The sequence below is a fragment of the Lutjanus erythropterus genome, chromosome 10 (assembly GCF_056507025.1).
Source record: "Lutjanus erythropterus isolate fLutEry1 chromosome 10, fLutEry1.hap2, whole genome shotgun sequence".
NCBI lineage: Eukaryota > Metazoa > Chordata > Actinopteri > Lutjaniformes > Lutjanidae > Lutjanus > Lutjanus erythropterus.
Window position 1 is genome coordinate 15,690,120 of NC_139326.1, and position 16,582 is coordinate 15,706,701.

General features: G+C 38.5%; 1 protein-coding gene across 1 annotated transcript; it reads left to right on the forward strand.

The window, feature by feature from the left end:
- Positions 1-380: 380 nt before the first annotated feature.
- On the forward strand, positions 381-15,998 carry prodhb (proline dehydrogenase (oxidase) 1b). The gene is made up of 14 exons (XM_084728385.1): positions 381-901; positions 2,654-2,862; positions 5,750-5,784; positions 5,873-6,022; positions 6,282-6,346; positions 6,452-6,568; positions 6,683-6,756; positions 7,177-7,258; positions 7,825-7,917; positions 9,036-9,182; positions 10,541-10,716; positions 11,752-11,850; positions 12,823-12,911; positions 14,768-15,998. The coding sequence occupies exons 1-14, from the start codon at positions 530-532 to the stop codon at positions 14,956-14,958; spliced, it is 1,899 nt and encodes a 632-aa protein (XP_084584511.1). The 5' UTR covers positions 381-529; the 3' UTR covers positions 14,959-15,998.
- The last annotated feature ends 584 nt before the right edge of the window (positions 15,999-16,582 follow it).

The window sequence follows — 16,582 nt, forward strand, 5'->3', positions numbered from 1 at the left end:
GTGTAGTTTTTACACTTTTCTGATATCCACAGTATTAAAGATAAACATCAAACTATGTTGGCAAAGAAAGTTTAAACATCTCTCCATATTCATGGTCTTTCAGTGCCTGTTGAGCGTGTATGTAGAGACAAATTTACGAGTACCCCCTTGTGGGCGAGGCCCCAGGAAGTTGCTTACCTATGCCATATGGTGAAACCCCCTATGAATATACCTTGCTTAAAAAAGTAGCCATACCAAAAAGTACACTTATACACAGTGTCCTATGAGGAGGAGTAGGTTACAAATAAGTGATTTTCACTGTCATCCTGCTTAATCTGCAAGAAGTATTGCATAAAAACTGGGCGTGCACCTGTGAGAAAAGTTTGGCTGTGGGAAACAAAACTCCTGCTGCGTCACAGGTGATCCACCAACCGCTGCTTTAATGTAACTGTTTGGCTCGTGTCTGTTTACGCTGCACTGCGCTGCAGCACTGACAGATGGTCTGCTGCTCGACTTCACCGGTCCGCTGACATCCACCTCCTCCAGGCTGATGTTTCACATCAAAACAGCGCCAGCCCTAACGCGGGCAGGGGCGGACATCCCCTTTACACGGCTCCTCTCTAGCCGAAGACTCCGCTCCACCGTCACCTCCACCTCGGCGACCCAGACGGAGCCGCAGGAGGGTGCGGTCAGCGGCAGCAGCAGCAGCCGCGGCGGGGCTCAACATGACTCGGCACGGTTGGAGTGTCCCGGACAGCCGGGGAGAGGAGGGAGAGACACCGCTGCTGCTGCTAATGAGATCTCCGTAGACTTTGACCAGACACGGGAGGCTTATAAGAGCAAAGACTCATTAGAGCTGCTCAGAAGTTTGGTGGTTTTTAAACTCTGCTCCTATGACTTCCTGGTTGATAAGAATAAAGAGGTAAAGTTAATGAGGCGATATAATTTAGCCATCAAGTCTGTTTGTTAATGGGGTTTGAGTTGTTCAGGTGACTTAATGATGGCAATATGTTAAAGGTTAGGATAATTGTTTACTCCTGTTGACATTTTGCTATAGGTGAGAAAAGTGAGTGTCACCATAGAAACAAGACTGTCTGAAAGACAAGATGCCAGAAAACGTGCCTCCAAATTATAAATGAGTAACATGCATTGTGAACACATTTAAATTCTTAACTCTGTCTTTATCCATACAGGTAAGTCTATTTATGAATCTATTAATTGACATACATTAGGCCAGTACCATACATATCACAATATAGGGGTCATGATTCAATATGGCCCTAAAATAATATTGTGATATTTCAGGGTATTCTGTGATAATGATATTCCTGATGATATGGTAAAATACTGAAAAATACTTTTTGTTTAAAACTCACAATAGCTGTTTCCTCGTGAGATTTTTGGCTTTCTTCATACTAAACCGAGTGCTTCTGCTCAAGGTGGTGAAATTAGTTTGTTGTATTGGCCCCTTTTGTTGTTACAGTCATTGTGCACTTCTTACACATTATATCACCGTGTATTTTAGGAAAACTGTAATAGCATAGATCACACCATCATATGCATAAAATCTGAGTAAGAATAAGAAGAGCGATGGGTCAGGGGTTTAAACTATGGCCTGAACAATACTGATTTTTGGGGATGATTTTGATAACAATATTAGGGAGTAAAAAAAAGTTCTGATAGCACTATATGTGCTGATGTTCTTTATACAGAATATAATATACATATTTTAGAGTATAAAGACACATATGCACAAGGGCACTAAAACAGTAGACTTTCTTTGGTACTTTTAATAATATAATAAAAATAAAAACATAAAACGCTTCTTAAGTTTTCATATCAAACAACATACAAGTCAATACTGATATAGATACAACTGTCATAAGCCAGTATCAGGCTGATGTTAATGGCCAGGCTCTAGTTTAGACACAGTGTAAAACAAGCCACTGCCATTTATCTTTGTGTGTGTTTTTGAGAACCAATACAGTAACACAAAACATAATATCATAATATAAAAATAATAAACTTACATATGCCATTACTTTAAACCCTTAAGTTGCATTCGAGGTAAACAAAAATATATTGCTGGTAATGATTAGTGTTATAAATATATTCCAACTGAACCTGTAGGACTAGCGGCCTGTGCCTCAGGCTCATGCATAACACCCCCTCTCAAATTACAACTGTTTTTTCCAAGCGTGCGAGTGAACCTCTCTGCAATGTGTGTTATCTAACCGCAGCTATATGCCAGATCATGTTATAGTTTTAAGGTTCATCTAGTAAGGTTAGTACACAGTGTATTTATGGATTGACCACAAAACACACTTTCCACACTGCTTTCCTCACTAATAATGAAGTAATCTTCCAGTCTGGTATGACTCAGATTTTTAGAGAAGCTGCAGTGTTTCTTCCTTTGTCCCTGTTTTGGTCTTGCATGCCATGTGTGGTTTATAGCTCAGGGGGAGAACATGATTTGAATTCCTTTGCTTAACAAACATCAGCTTGGTATTTTTGATCCCTTTCTCACAGACTGTCAGGTAAACCTGTTGCCTTCAAAACCTGCCCAGACCTGGACAATAAAGCGGGCTAAATGACATGTAGAATCAACTGGGATCATTAGGTACATTATATACCTGTCAAAACTGATTATAATGTCCTCTCTCTTTCTGCTCAGGTAATGGATCTTGGTAGGACGATCTTGGGCCAGAGAGCCTTCAACCAGTTCATGAAGATGACATTTTATGGCCAGTTTGTAGCTGGAGAGGACCACATGGCCATCAGGCCGCTGATCCAGAAAAATCAGGCCTTTGGCGTCGGCTCCGTCCTGGACTACAGTGTTGAGGAAGACATCAGCCAGGAGGAGGCAGAACAGAAAGAGATGGAGTATGAACACTGTGGTATTACCGTGCATTTCATACAAATAAGATGTTTTTGAGTCGTTCTTTCCCTGTCATTAAATCAGTTCTATTCAGAAATTATATAATAATATAACATAACTGCGTAGATACTGTCCCGTTATCTAATGTAAGTTGACCTCTAGATAGAGTAGACTTGCAGAGTATTTTCCCCTTGTTTGATGCCAAAAATAGGATCATATTAATATGCCCGACAACCAGGAAGTAAACACTCTTTACAACATGATTTGTTGGCTCAGTCATGGCCCCTAGTTCTTGATTGGCTAGCTGGAGAGAATTTCACCCTTGTTAGGAATCCTGTCACATGAGTAACACGAGGCAGTGGCTATCTGAGCTGTGAGCTAATGTAAACTGGATGACAGTACAAACCTTATGCAAGCAGTCTCTCTAGACAGAGGCAGCAGCAATGTTACTTAAGTTTTTAGATCTGTGCATTCATGCATTATGAGTAATTAGGACATCTTGTTATCCAAAATAAAACTTTTTGGGCCCATTTAGGAACAGCTCCGCAGTCAAATCAGTGAATAAAGTCACTAAAGTGAAAATTATTTGATGCCCATTTCACTGAAGTGAAAAGAAATCAAATGCACTTGTCAAATTCCTCATTTTTTTCTTCATCTTTACATTTAGAAAGGTCAGGCACAGTGTATAAACAAGTCTGTTAGGCAGTATATTTGAGTGTAGTGTTTCAGTCTGTTGACAGAGAGTGACAGCTCACTGCAATGTCAGCTTGTGCCAGACAGAATGTCCTCTATTATTGTTTTATTACGTTATCACATTCTGTAAGGTGATAAAATTTCCACCTAAGCCCTTTGCTGTGACTTTTTCGACCCTTCTTGTATATAGTCAGTGGTTTCTTTATACCATATCACTAGTAACACGATAGCCCTGCAAAGCTTTGATATACTTGGTGTTGGGGATGCCTGCTCTGAGACATCAAAAGAGGTATCAAACCTGAGCCTAGAAAGCTTTTGTTTGGCGAACACACACCTTCAAACCGTAAAGCAGGAGGACAAGGCACATTAAGCCAGCTTGATCTCAGACAGCAGGGTCTGACAGGCACTCCAGTGATCTGTCAAGATAGCAACAACAACATTAGTCAGTTCCTTGCAACAGAAAGAAGATATACGGAACAGGGAGGCAAGTCCTGACTTGATGTCGAGAGCATGATACCTGCAATGTAAAGCTTTAGCTGTGCAGGCCATTTAAAACAGAAAATATATACACCTGAATTATGCAGTTAGGATTTAATTAATGCAGGGTTTTGAATGCTGGTACTGACATTTTTGTAACAGTCGCCAATAACCTATAAATTGTGCCAGTAGACAAATTCTGTTTAAATGTCTCTTCCCATGCCAAAAGATTACCAATAATCAGCGCTTCTAGCACAATTTGAATTTTTGGCAGTGTAACACAGACACCATTTCAAACAGAATATAAATAACAGTGCAGTTAAAAATGGACCTAGTAGTGAGTAGTAGCTATTCAATGCTGTGTAAAACTCTGAGATTGGTTTAGGGCTGCATTCAATGAATTAATTCCATTCTAGGTTAATCTGTGTATTATTTTTTTTTACACTAAATTGATTAATATTCTAAAATAAAATCAAAAATATGTCAGAAATCTGTAAAAATTGGACTTCCACAGTTGTAGTAACATCTTTTATCTGACCAGTGGTACACAATCCCAGAACATTCACATTTACAATTATATAAAACAGAGAAAAGCGATAAGTCCTCGCAATTTGAGAAACATTGACTGAACAAAGATTATTCAATCATCAGAATAGATGACAATGAATTTTCTGTCAATTAATTAATCGATTAAACAACTAATCAATTCTGCCATAATATTTTTAAACGTGAAATATGTAACGCCCAAGCTTTCGGGTTTGCAGTGACAATGAACCTACATGAGCACAAGATGAACGCAACAGTACACTTTGACAATGACAAGTCAGGACGAGACCAACACTGTAAGTTGATGAGCTGTTTCTAACTCGATCAACTGTATGTCGATATTTTATTATATTTTATTTTATCCTGAAAACTAAAGCCCACTGCTCTGACAATACACACTCTGGAGCCAGACTCCATTAACACATTGCTCAATTTAATTTTCAATTTATTTATAAATATCTACTCATTCTAAAACATCATTAATGATTTCTTGAGACTCATAAACACACAAACTAATGAATATTTAACATAATTCAGTATTAATTTTAGCTCCATGTGAATAAGTGAATAAACACAGGAGAAAATGCTGGCATGTCATGGTCATTTATATAATTTAATACAGTAAATATTTTACATATTTTTCCTTGAAATTAAAAATTAACATGAAGAAAGCAGTACTGTACAATGTGTGTAAGACAATAACATTTCAGTCGGTGTCAAATGTATTTCATTGTAGTTAAATACAGATTTCTACAATAAAATTAATGTTAATGTGAAAGTAATGCACTGTTAAAATAAGTCCCTTTAGTTTTGTGGATTTGACATCCTGTTGATGTCCCTGATGTCCAGCAGGCTTAGTGTTTAGTCATCTGTTTGGTTACATGAGCTCCCCAGTTGAGGGGGGAATAGGTCAAGTGTGATACGATGCTACAACTGCCCTCTCTGGAGGGTCAGCAGGCTGACAGCAGGACAGTTCAGCATATGGGGTCACTAAACACAATGTCAGCCTCTGGCATGCCGTTACCACAAGGCCAAAATGTGCACAAAGAGACTGCAACTTCCCAAATTGAACTCAAAAGCGCCTGTAATTCTGATGAAACTTAGATTTTTATGTAATGTTGCCCAAACAGAGGGCACATTAACTTATTTTATCCTTTTGTATTTCTTCTAATTTAGCTCATGTGTATCCGCTGCAGAAACAGAGAGCATAGGTAAGCTGCCTCATTTTGTTCTCATTTGTGGACACAGTATATGATGTAATTAGAAGTAATAGGCATGCAAATTTGTTTTCACCCCCAGGCAAGGACCACAGAGAGAAAAAGTATAAAGCGCACAAACAGTTCGGGGACCGTCGTGGGGGAGTGACTGCAGCCCGCACTTATTTCTACGCCGATGAGGCCAAATGTGACCAGCATATGGAGACCTTCATCAAATGCATCAAAGCATCTGGTAAACGAACAGAAATTAAACTACGTTACTGATGCCACTTTACAATATGGCTGTTTAAGCCATTGTGTTCAAGGTGTAACTCTATGCTGGCTCTAATACTGTGATATTGTCAACCAAATATTGCAAACATTGTCATGTTCAGTAATCCACTCCATTTGTTAGATGCAACACAGTCTTAAAGAATGCATGCACCACTGTGTTAATATTTTATATCTACATCATTTGATTTATTGTAAAATTAAGTATGTTTGATGTCTAGGTGGAAGTTCATTGGACGGTTTTTCTGCTGTCAAAATGACTGCTCTAGGACGACCTCAGTTTCTGGTAGGCATTAAGATTGTGATTAAAAGGTCAGTGCACTAATTTAGCTGATGCTCATGTGGAAGGGGTGTGATCGATTGACGTCATGCTTTTTTTTTTTTTTTAAAGCTTCAGTTCTCAGAGGTCCTGGTGAAATGGCGGCGATTTTTCACCTTCCTTGCGTCACAGCAGGGGAAAGATGGCGCTGAGGCCTTAGAGCAGAGGTTGGAGCTGAAACAACTGCAGGTGGAGTTTTTCTTCTCCTCTGTGACGCATGTATATAGATCACCTTCGTACTCCTTTTTCATGTACAATTGGAGGACATTACATGCCTTACTTTAGATCTCTGTGTCCATCTAGGAATTCCTGACCAACCTGGGTGCAAAAGGTGACTTCTATGGCTGGTTCAGTCGAAGGACAGAGGAATCTTCAGGGTAAGCGTGAACACAGGTGAAATAGAAATAGACAGGAAATATCACTGAAATATCTGTAAAACCATGTCAGTGTTGCACAGGGAAAAAATCATTATATTCAAGGCAATTTAGAGAGAGAGAGTCGATTTTGAACTTACATTCAATAAAAGCATTTGATGTAAAGAACAAGTTGTGTCCTAATCAACTGCACATTGAACTTTTTATAATTATTTCCTAATAAGTGATCTGATCTGTATTTACTGCAGAAATGTCATTGCAGAATTATTTTAGTATGTAGTTTTAAGTCACGTCATCTTTTGGGAAAAACATGAGATACGATAAAAAATTATTTATCTACTTACAGTTAATCTTTAAGGACATGCTTAGTTAGCTAATATTTCATTGTGCCGTTCTGTAACTTTATATGCTTTGCCTTCACAGAACCATTGACATGCTCGACTGGAACAGCCTAATAGATGACAGAACAAAGATATCGGACCTGCTGGTCGTCCCAAATATAGAGGTCAGTAGTATAACACACTGAAACAGAGAGAAATGCACTGTCAATAAAGGCAGATGCTATTTGCACTTGCAGTGGAATAGCCAATGTGGTTATTTAGACCAAGGTGTATATAGCCTAGCAAAACTCACTCACTTGAGACAATAATTTTGCTGCTATTTGTTTTTATAAATTTGATGTGCAGACAGGTTACACCAGGCAGGAGATTTTAAGCATCACCAGCACCTGATCTGAACTGATTTTTGAATTGTAAGCTATTGAATGAAATGTGCTGCAGCTGCCTCGGTTTGTTATGTATCAGTGTTGTACATGTCTTAATGTCATTTCAGAGAAATCTGTCCGTGACTGAAATAAAAAGTTGAACAAACATTTTACTAACTGATTCCTCGCTGTCAGAAGCCCTCGTGAATATTAAAAGTTTGGGCAAGTTGCCTTCGACATGCCTGTTGACCTTGGACTAAAGACAGCTGAAGGGTGGACAGAGTAAGAAGCGCTAATAGGTGTCATGCTGTGTGATATTTGGTTCATTAGCATCTCATGGTGCACACTCTCCTGGGTTGTTTGCCCAGCTAGGTGAGCTGGTGCCTCTGCTGGAGACGTTTACTGAAGAAGAGGAGAAGCAAATGAAGAGGATGTTACAGCGCATGGACGTCCTAGCCAAGGTAAACACACACAAAGACTGATCACTTTACATAAATATACACACACTTCGTATCAAATTGCATTTGTCATTGATCTACAAGGAGAAAACACTTGTAGTTTAACCTAATGATGAGGTATGTGTATCGGTTAAATTAATATTTATTTTGTAAATTATCACTACTATAATAATTCATAGTAAACTGTGCTTTCTTGATTGCCATGACATTTTTTTCATGTAGTATCTGATAATGGATCCTGGTTTTTATGGTAATAAACTGCAAATGCACTCACCAACATTAATAAATCTTTTTCAGGTCAGTACATGTGTTACTAGCTATTGCTGGAAAGCTGTATTATACAATAGTGTCACATTTGATATTGCCACAGCTACTGCAGTCCTGCTAACTTGAAAGACAAAAACAATAATAAGTCACAATTAAAGAAAGTTTTATTAATTTAGCCATTTTGTAAACTGTAGCATAATAAACACTGTCATTTCAGGATTATGCAGTTTATGAGTGTATGCTGAAGGACCTCGGTCATTCACAATTCTTGAAAACCTTGAAAAAACAGCTGTGGTCACAGCTGTGGCCAGAGGCATTATGTTTTCAGCTCATCCCATTCTTCTCATCCATTGAGAGAATTTCTTCAGGGCTCAGGGATGAAGTGATTAAATTTTCAGGATCAAAGCTCAAGTTCACCGTGACATTATATCCATCCCATTCTTGTGAACACAATATCTCAAAAACACCTCCAGGAAATTTCCTCAAATTTGGCATAAACATCCACTTTGATTCAAAGATGAACTTATTAGATTTCGGTGATCAAAGGTCAAGGTCACTGTGACCTCATAAAACACATTTTGGCCATGAATCAAAAAATCATACATTAATTGTGACAAAATTTCACACAAGCAGTGCTGGAAAGTAACTACATACATGTAGCTGGTTACATGTAATTACATTACAAAGTAAATGTATATATAATTCATTTCAGTTACAGAGAAAACATATGTAATTAAATTCCAGTTACCAATCAAAATGTTTGGAGTATTCTTTTAGTTTGCCTGGTGGAGATCTGTGCTCTTCTACTTAGGTTATATTTTACTAAATATTATTTTTTTTTTTTTTAATTACAGCATGCTGTTGAGAATGGTGTTCGCTTGATGGTGGATGCAGAGCAAACCTACTTCCAGCCGGCTATCAGCAGACTGACATTAGAGATGCAGAGGCTCTACAACAGTGAAAAACCTGTCATCTTCAACACCTACCAGTGCTACCTCAAGGTTAGATTATACATTTGGAAAAAAAAGACCAGAATTGTGGGATCAAAATGATAAATTATGTACTGTATATGCATCCAAAGCATGCAGACACAACCGTTAGAATTCCTATGATAAAGAACACACTGTGTCCAATCGTGTGTCTCCAAATTTCAACGTGTAAAGAGATTACTACAGTATGACTCAACTGAGTTGAGGATGAAAGAGTGACAGGAAGATGATGGTGCTTAATCCAGATATTATTCTATAAAAAGTACATAGGCTTAGCATATTGTCACTAAGAAATGCAGTATTGTGAAATAAACATATCACACACCAGCTGCCGAATAAAATAAAACTATAAGGTGATTTTGGGTCCCAAAATATATTGTTACAATTGGTTGTTGTGTGTAATAATATACCAGTGCTCTGCTGCTTGTTAATATTAATAATTAATATATAATTCCTGTTCAGAATTCCTGAGCAAGTCCGCAAAATGTAGCCATTTTTTAATACAGACATAAATTAATGTCCTATTTTTACTAATTGTGGAAGCGGAACAGAGATGTGGAGTCATTTGGTGTCTGCGTGGTTTTGTTAGGTGGCTTAGTCTTGGTTGGGCAGAGTTGGTAAGCTGATACATGATGTGAGAATAATGTAACTGTATTATGTAACTGTAATGCATAATTTCAGAAATCAGAATCATGCGCTCACAAGGCCAATGAACAAAAAATGTCTGCAGATGCGTGCAGGCAGCCTTGTGGAACAATGGCTGCTGTGGAACAACGTTAGCGCTCACTCTTGTGAGTTTTTGGAAGCTGGTGAAAAAGTTCATTTTGAGCCCTGCATGACCCTCATGCACCATGCTATAAATGTTCACTGAAATTATCTGTCATCATCATCTTTTTAAAATGTGCTCCCATCCTAATTGATGGCAAATTTAATCTAAAATTGTTGCTGGCTTACATCAGATATATGTATTATGTTCCAATCCATAGAAAAATGCAGTTGAATGATATCTGTTCTGTTAATAAACATAACATCTAAAACAACATGTTAGTAGCTATGATAATATGCATGCATATTAGATTGTAATGTGTGTGGGATAATGACTTTTATTTGTTTTGATATCTGCATTATATATCAGCCATTGTCCATCTTGCTCTCTAAATATCGCCATCGGCAGTGACCACTGAAAAACCTGCTTATGTTTTTGCTGTCTAATCATTGACTTTTTAGATATCCAGTGGTGTAGATGTATGGTGACCCTCTGCTCAGCTCAGTATTGAAAATGATTCCCAATTTTGTATCCAAACTTAAATGACCCACTCTAAATTCATCCTTGCTCAAAACTGAATCATCCTCTATTTTTTTACCTGCAGGAGGCTTATGACAATGTAACTATGGATGTAGAATTGTCTCGACGTGAGGGTTGGCATTTTGCTGCCAAGCTGGTGCGTGGGGCTTACATGTATCAGGAGCGAGAGAGGGCCCAAGAGATTGGTTATGAGGACCCTATCAACCCTGATTATGAGTCTACCAATAGAATGTACCACAGGTAAGAGCTAAGCCTGTTTCCTTTTGATTTAAATGTGCATCTGCAAAGTCTGATCTTTTTTTTGGCTAAGCCAAGCTCCCAAGTCATCAGTTTTCTTCTGAAGATGTCCACTATTACTGTAGCTTTTTTGGCACCGGATAGCGAATAGAGTTGTGCTCAAAGACATCCCAAGAAAGACTTTTTTTTAACTTGTACCACTTCAATTTTCCCATGTGGTTCACAGATTCAAACTGACCACCTTCTGGGCACAAATCCACTGCAATTGGCAGCGCAGGAATTTAATTTTTAAGGAAGCGGTCCTTCAATTGGAGTTTCTAGGTTCAACACCTCATGTCAGCAAGCTTCCAGCCTGTTGACTTGTGCAAGTTATAGAAGCTCTGGGGGAGCTGTGTTGTAACATTTTTCTGACATTCCTAGATTAAGGCAAGCTCAAAGAAATCACCCTGTGGAGATCAATATGTTTTGCACAAAAAGAGGAAAGGCAAGCCCCAAGCCATCGATTAGATTTTGAGGTAAACATCAACATAGGACAGGCACAAAGTTTGGCTGATGGGCTCGAGCACAGCATGTGGTAGGATTAAAAAATATGCAGATGGCGGTAAAGTACATGCATATTAACAGAGCTACACTAGCAGTGAAGCAGAATGCAGAGGGGCTCCCTAGATGGATTAGTTCATATTTCTGGTAAATATGTTCAGAGTTTAGGGATATTTTTACCGTTTAGTTGTGTAAAGATAGTCCTGTGCCACACAATAAATCTTACATGCTAATGAGAAAGATTTGTTTGGATGAGTTATGAAACACTGGAAGCCACAATATGCATGCAATATATTACATGTAATGTATTTTAATATTTTATAGTGAATGGTGTAGTAAAAAAAAATGTGGTTATTCCCATGTTGTGGACAAAAGTTCACAGTTGTGTCATAGACAATAACACAGTGAAATTGCCTTCCTTGTGTGTGTGTGTGTGTGTGTGTGTGTGTGTGTGTGTGTGTGTGTGTGTGTGTGTGTGTGCCGGTGTATTTGTATAAGGTGTCTGGATTATGTGCTGGATGAGATTGCGCTCAACAGAAATGCCAACGTGATGGTGGCTTCCCATAATGAGGACACGGTGAAACACACCTTGAGGAGGTACAGATTCAATTCTATCCAAACGCACTGTTGAAAAACACACTTATGATTGATTTTTGGGTACCACTTTACAATCAGACCACTCATATAAATAATTAATTAGGTTGTAAATCATTAATAAGCTGTCATAACATACCCATATTTTTCTGTACTGTTAGGCCTCAGATCTCATTGGTTACTGAGCTCACTTTGTCTTCTCCATCTGCAGCATTTATACCTGTCAGTATTCATACGATGTTTGTTAATAATATAAATATAACAAATAATTTAACTATCATCAAATTAACATACCAAATTACCAAATTCATACACTAAGGATTTGATAGTATTGTTTACCTCGACATTTTCAGCATGCACTCTTTTACACTTTAGACTTATAAATGGTAGTAATTCAATAATACTTGGTGTTGGGTTTTAAATTTCACAATAACGCTCCTATTTGCATGTTATAAATATTAGTAACTCAGTAGTAAGATTAAATGCAGCAAGCAGTAGGTCTGCAACTACTGATTATTTTCATTGTCAATTAATCTATTGATTATTTTCTTGATTAATCGATTTGTTTTTTGGGCTATAAAATAGGGAAAAACAATGTTGATCAGCGTTACCCAAAGCCCAAGATGACATCTTGAAATTGTCCACAACCCAAAAATATTCATTTTACTGTTATAGAAGAGTAAAGAAATATTCTCAGTTAAATTGGAATTAGAGAATTTTAACTCCTTTCTTTTAATAGTTTAATTTAATAATTTACAACTAATAGATTATTCAGTTATTGTTTGCAGCACTAGTAAGCATGTAAGCTTGTTTATTGATGATTTATAATGTTCATAACCTAATTATAAACAATATATAAATTACTTAGAGGGTTATTCTTATTGTGAAGTGAACTGTTTTTTTGTATATAACTTTGCCTCTGTATAAATTACGTCATTTATTATTTAAGTCTCTGTCTCTCTGTTTCTCATCCAGAATGAATGAGCTGGGTCTCGTACCCACAGAGAACAAGGTGTACTTCGGTCAGCTACTGGGAATGTGTGATCAGATCAGCTTCCCACTGGGTGAGAAAAGCACACAAACGTGCCTCAGCTCAGTGACTCCCGACAGATCTTTCCTCTTCTACATAAGGAAGATTTGGCAGTTTAAGTTCAGCCTCTGCAGGATCCATATTCACCTGTTCCCTATAACTGCTACTTATGTCTGTTGAGGCCTTTAAGTCACATATATATCCCCGACAGGCCACTTGGACTGCATGAAGTGCATATGTAGAAGTCAGCCTGCCGCCCACGTAATGTGACATATGAACTGAGACACCTCAGTATTGACAAGCTGTCTTAACAAAGCGCTGCTGCTGGCTCCCACCACTTTGTTTGTCAGTCAAAGGCAGACTAAGCGGCGGCAGGTAGATGTCTGTCAATGTGAGGCTCACGTTGAAACAGCCTTGACCGGTATTGATGTAAACAGACACACGTGTTTCTTTGCTGTTTTCTTGGGGGATAGAGCAGTCAGTGCTGTGTCTTTGAAACAAAAACTAAGCCGTTTTATTAAATAGCAGAAAAGCAGATTAGAGTTGAGATCTTTATTATTTATCTATCACCATCCTTTTTTAAAGGTGCCATTTTCAGTTTTTATAATTTTGTTTTCAGACATGCTGCAGCTCAGGATGTTCTGTTCGTGACTTTGTTTTATCGCATCATTTTTAATGCTTTTGATGTGATTGTGGATTAGTTAAGAGAACATTTATTTCAGCCGATTTGAAGAGTGAGCCTCTGCAAAACAGTCACAGTGTGTGAGCCTAACTGTCAGAAAACAGCAGCTTTTCTAATTCAAATGCGACAAACTGAGGGTGTCTGTGCAAATGCAGCAAACCTGACTGATTAGAAGGATTGCAGCAATCATTCACTGAGAGAAAAGGCAGTCAAGATGATGTCCAGTTGTGATGTGTTCTCTGGAGTTTGTCCAGAATAATCTGTTATAATGATGTTTTCCTGAAATTGTAACTATAGTCGGTGTATTACCTACAGAAGATGGTGGTGAACTGGCCCCCACTCTGGAGAAGCAGAGAGGAGTACCATCATGGAAGTTAAGTAATTAACTGCTGTGGACAGGGTCGGGCAGGGTCATTTAAAAAGAGGTCCACCTAAAAATATCAGTTTATGTTACATATAGAATATTTTTCACTGTTTTACCTCACCACCAGAAAGCCTTTTACAATGAAAAAATGCTGTTATATAAGCCAGATATCACCCTCTCCTCACCAATGAGACTTCATGGGAAAAATCAGTAATTTTGCCTCACTGATGAACACAGGAGCTGTCACCTTGTTTGTTTGTGTTATTGTGTGATTTTGGTGAATCTGAACTATCCTTTTAAAACACAGAAGTCACACAATAACAAACAGTTAACAGATTCAGGCAGCGGTAGACCAGAAACTTCTGTGTTCTGGGAGGTAAAATTACTAATTTCACATATGGAGTTAAGTTGGCGAGGAGAGAGCAACATTTGGCTTTTATAACTTCAGTTTCCCATTAGAAAAGGTTGTCTAATGGCAAAGTAAAGCTGTGAGAATATTGTAAATATGGGGCACACTTAAAGTGATACTTTTTATTTTTAGGTGGACCTTTTTAAAGTGGATAAAATCCATCCTGTCCACAGCAGTTTCTTGCGTAGCTTTCATGCTAGTGGTCCTCTCTGCCTCTCTATACATACATGTGACCAACATCTACTGTAGGTAATACACTGATTATCAATAAGTACCTCATACAACCTCACATCAAATAATTCCCTTTAACGACCTCTTCATGAAACTCACAGAAATGGTAATTTGTCATTTTACATTTATCATATACATCCACATCATGCTACAAAGCCCTTTTTTTTCTCTTGTATCCTCCCTCCCCATCCACCTCAACCCCAGGCCAGGCAGGGTTCCCCGTCTATAAGTACGTCCCCTACGGCCCGGTGAACGAGGTGATGCCCTACCTGTCTCGGAGAGCCCAGGAGAACCGAGGTTTCATGAAGGGTGCCCAAAAGGAGAGGGAGCTTCTATGGCAGGAGCTGAAACGCAGGCTTGCCTCTGGGGAGCTTCTCTACAGACCGACGTACTGAAAACACAGAAGAAGAGACAAAGAGGAGTGTGTCAACGTGTCGAGTTCTTTTTTTTTCTTTTCTTTTTTTCTTCCCCCGTTGACGGCTGCTGCTGTGGCTGTCTGTTCTGCCTCTCCCTCAGTACAGCTCTCCCTAGATGTACATCTCCTGTTCTACCCTGTCCTGGAGTTTTCTCGCTGATGGACTGTTTCGGGGCGTATTTCTGTTGTTTTTCTCCATTCTGATGTTAGCCTCCTTCACCCCTCATCCTTTCATGTGTGCACTACCCATATTCCCGCTTTCATTTCCTTATCCACCTCTGCATCCATAAGCATCCCTCATTTTGTCTTCCCTGTTGTCTATAGAGCTCTGGTATCCATCAAGTGGGCATCTTTACTGCTCCAAAAGGACTCCCTAAAATGTCAACGAGACCGGGGCAGCGTCTCTTTTTATCACCCTATTTATCTTTGAGAGGGACAACAATAATAAAAATAACAGGCTTGATTTAAATGGTAGTAAAGGAAACATCAATATTCCCCTCCTATATTATGTTTTTCTTTTTTTGACTCTTGGACAGCCACACAGTCACCCAGGGAGGCTCTGTACTGTATATTTGTGTGCTGTGTTTGAGGGTTGAATTGCTGGTTTGAAAATGATGCCTGTTTATGAATCAATGAGAAAGTATAAATGGTTCTTCCTCACAGCACATCCCTCTTCTTCTAAGAGTGCAATGCTTTTTGTTATTGTATTTACTGGAGGAAGCTATATTCTTGGTCACTGAGGTGTTACGAGAGAACACACAGCATTCGGTATTCAGTGAGTGAATCTTCTTTTAATACAGATGCCTCCAAGTCTGACAGGTTGTTTTTTTATCTCACAAGATTGTATGAAAGGGATGCCTTTTGGTCTTATTGGGTTTTGATGGATTAACACTGTGCATTTTTTTTTATCTTTGACAATGTAAATATGTTTGAAGCAGGCAATTCCATTTGTTGGTTTTACATGTCTCACTTTATGGACCTGTGAAATTGCTCAATGAATAAATATATATTGTATAAATAGCACAAGTCTACTTCTGAGTTTCTAAAGGACAGTTCACTCCAAAATCAAAAAATACATATTTTTCCCCTAGCCTATTCTCCTGTTTATCTGTTCAGATAGTTATGGTGTGAGTTGCAAAGTTTTGGAAATATTGGTCATAGGTATGTCTGCCTTCTCTCAAATGTAATGGGACTAGATGGCACTCAGCCTGAGGTGCTCAAAAAACTCAACAGCAATGTCTCTCTCCAGAAATCATGACCCGGTTACTCAAGATAATCCACAGATCTTCATGTATAGGTGCTCAAAGCACTAGAATCTACTGCTTTCTACAGGGAAAAAAAATAGTTCCAGTAGATTCTAGTGCTTTGAGCATGACCAGCTTGTGTGACAACTGCGTTCATGCCACACTGAAGCATCTGTATATATAGTATCCGTATTATACGGGTATTTCAAAGCATCCACCAAGAAATGGCCAGCCAAGCTTTCTGTGCAGTGTGCAGTTTCCTTTTAATATGTGTGAATATGTATTTTTGATGATGATCCATATGATAGTAGCATATTAGCACATCAGTTTGTGTGCACCTAGTGGGTGTGGATGAGCAAA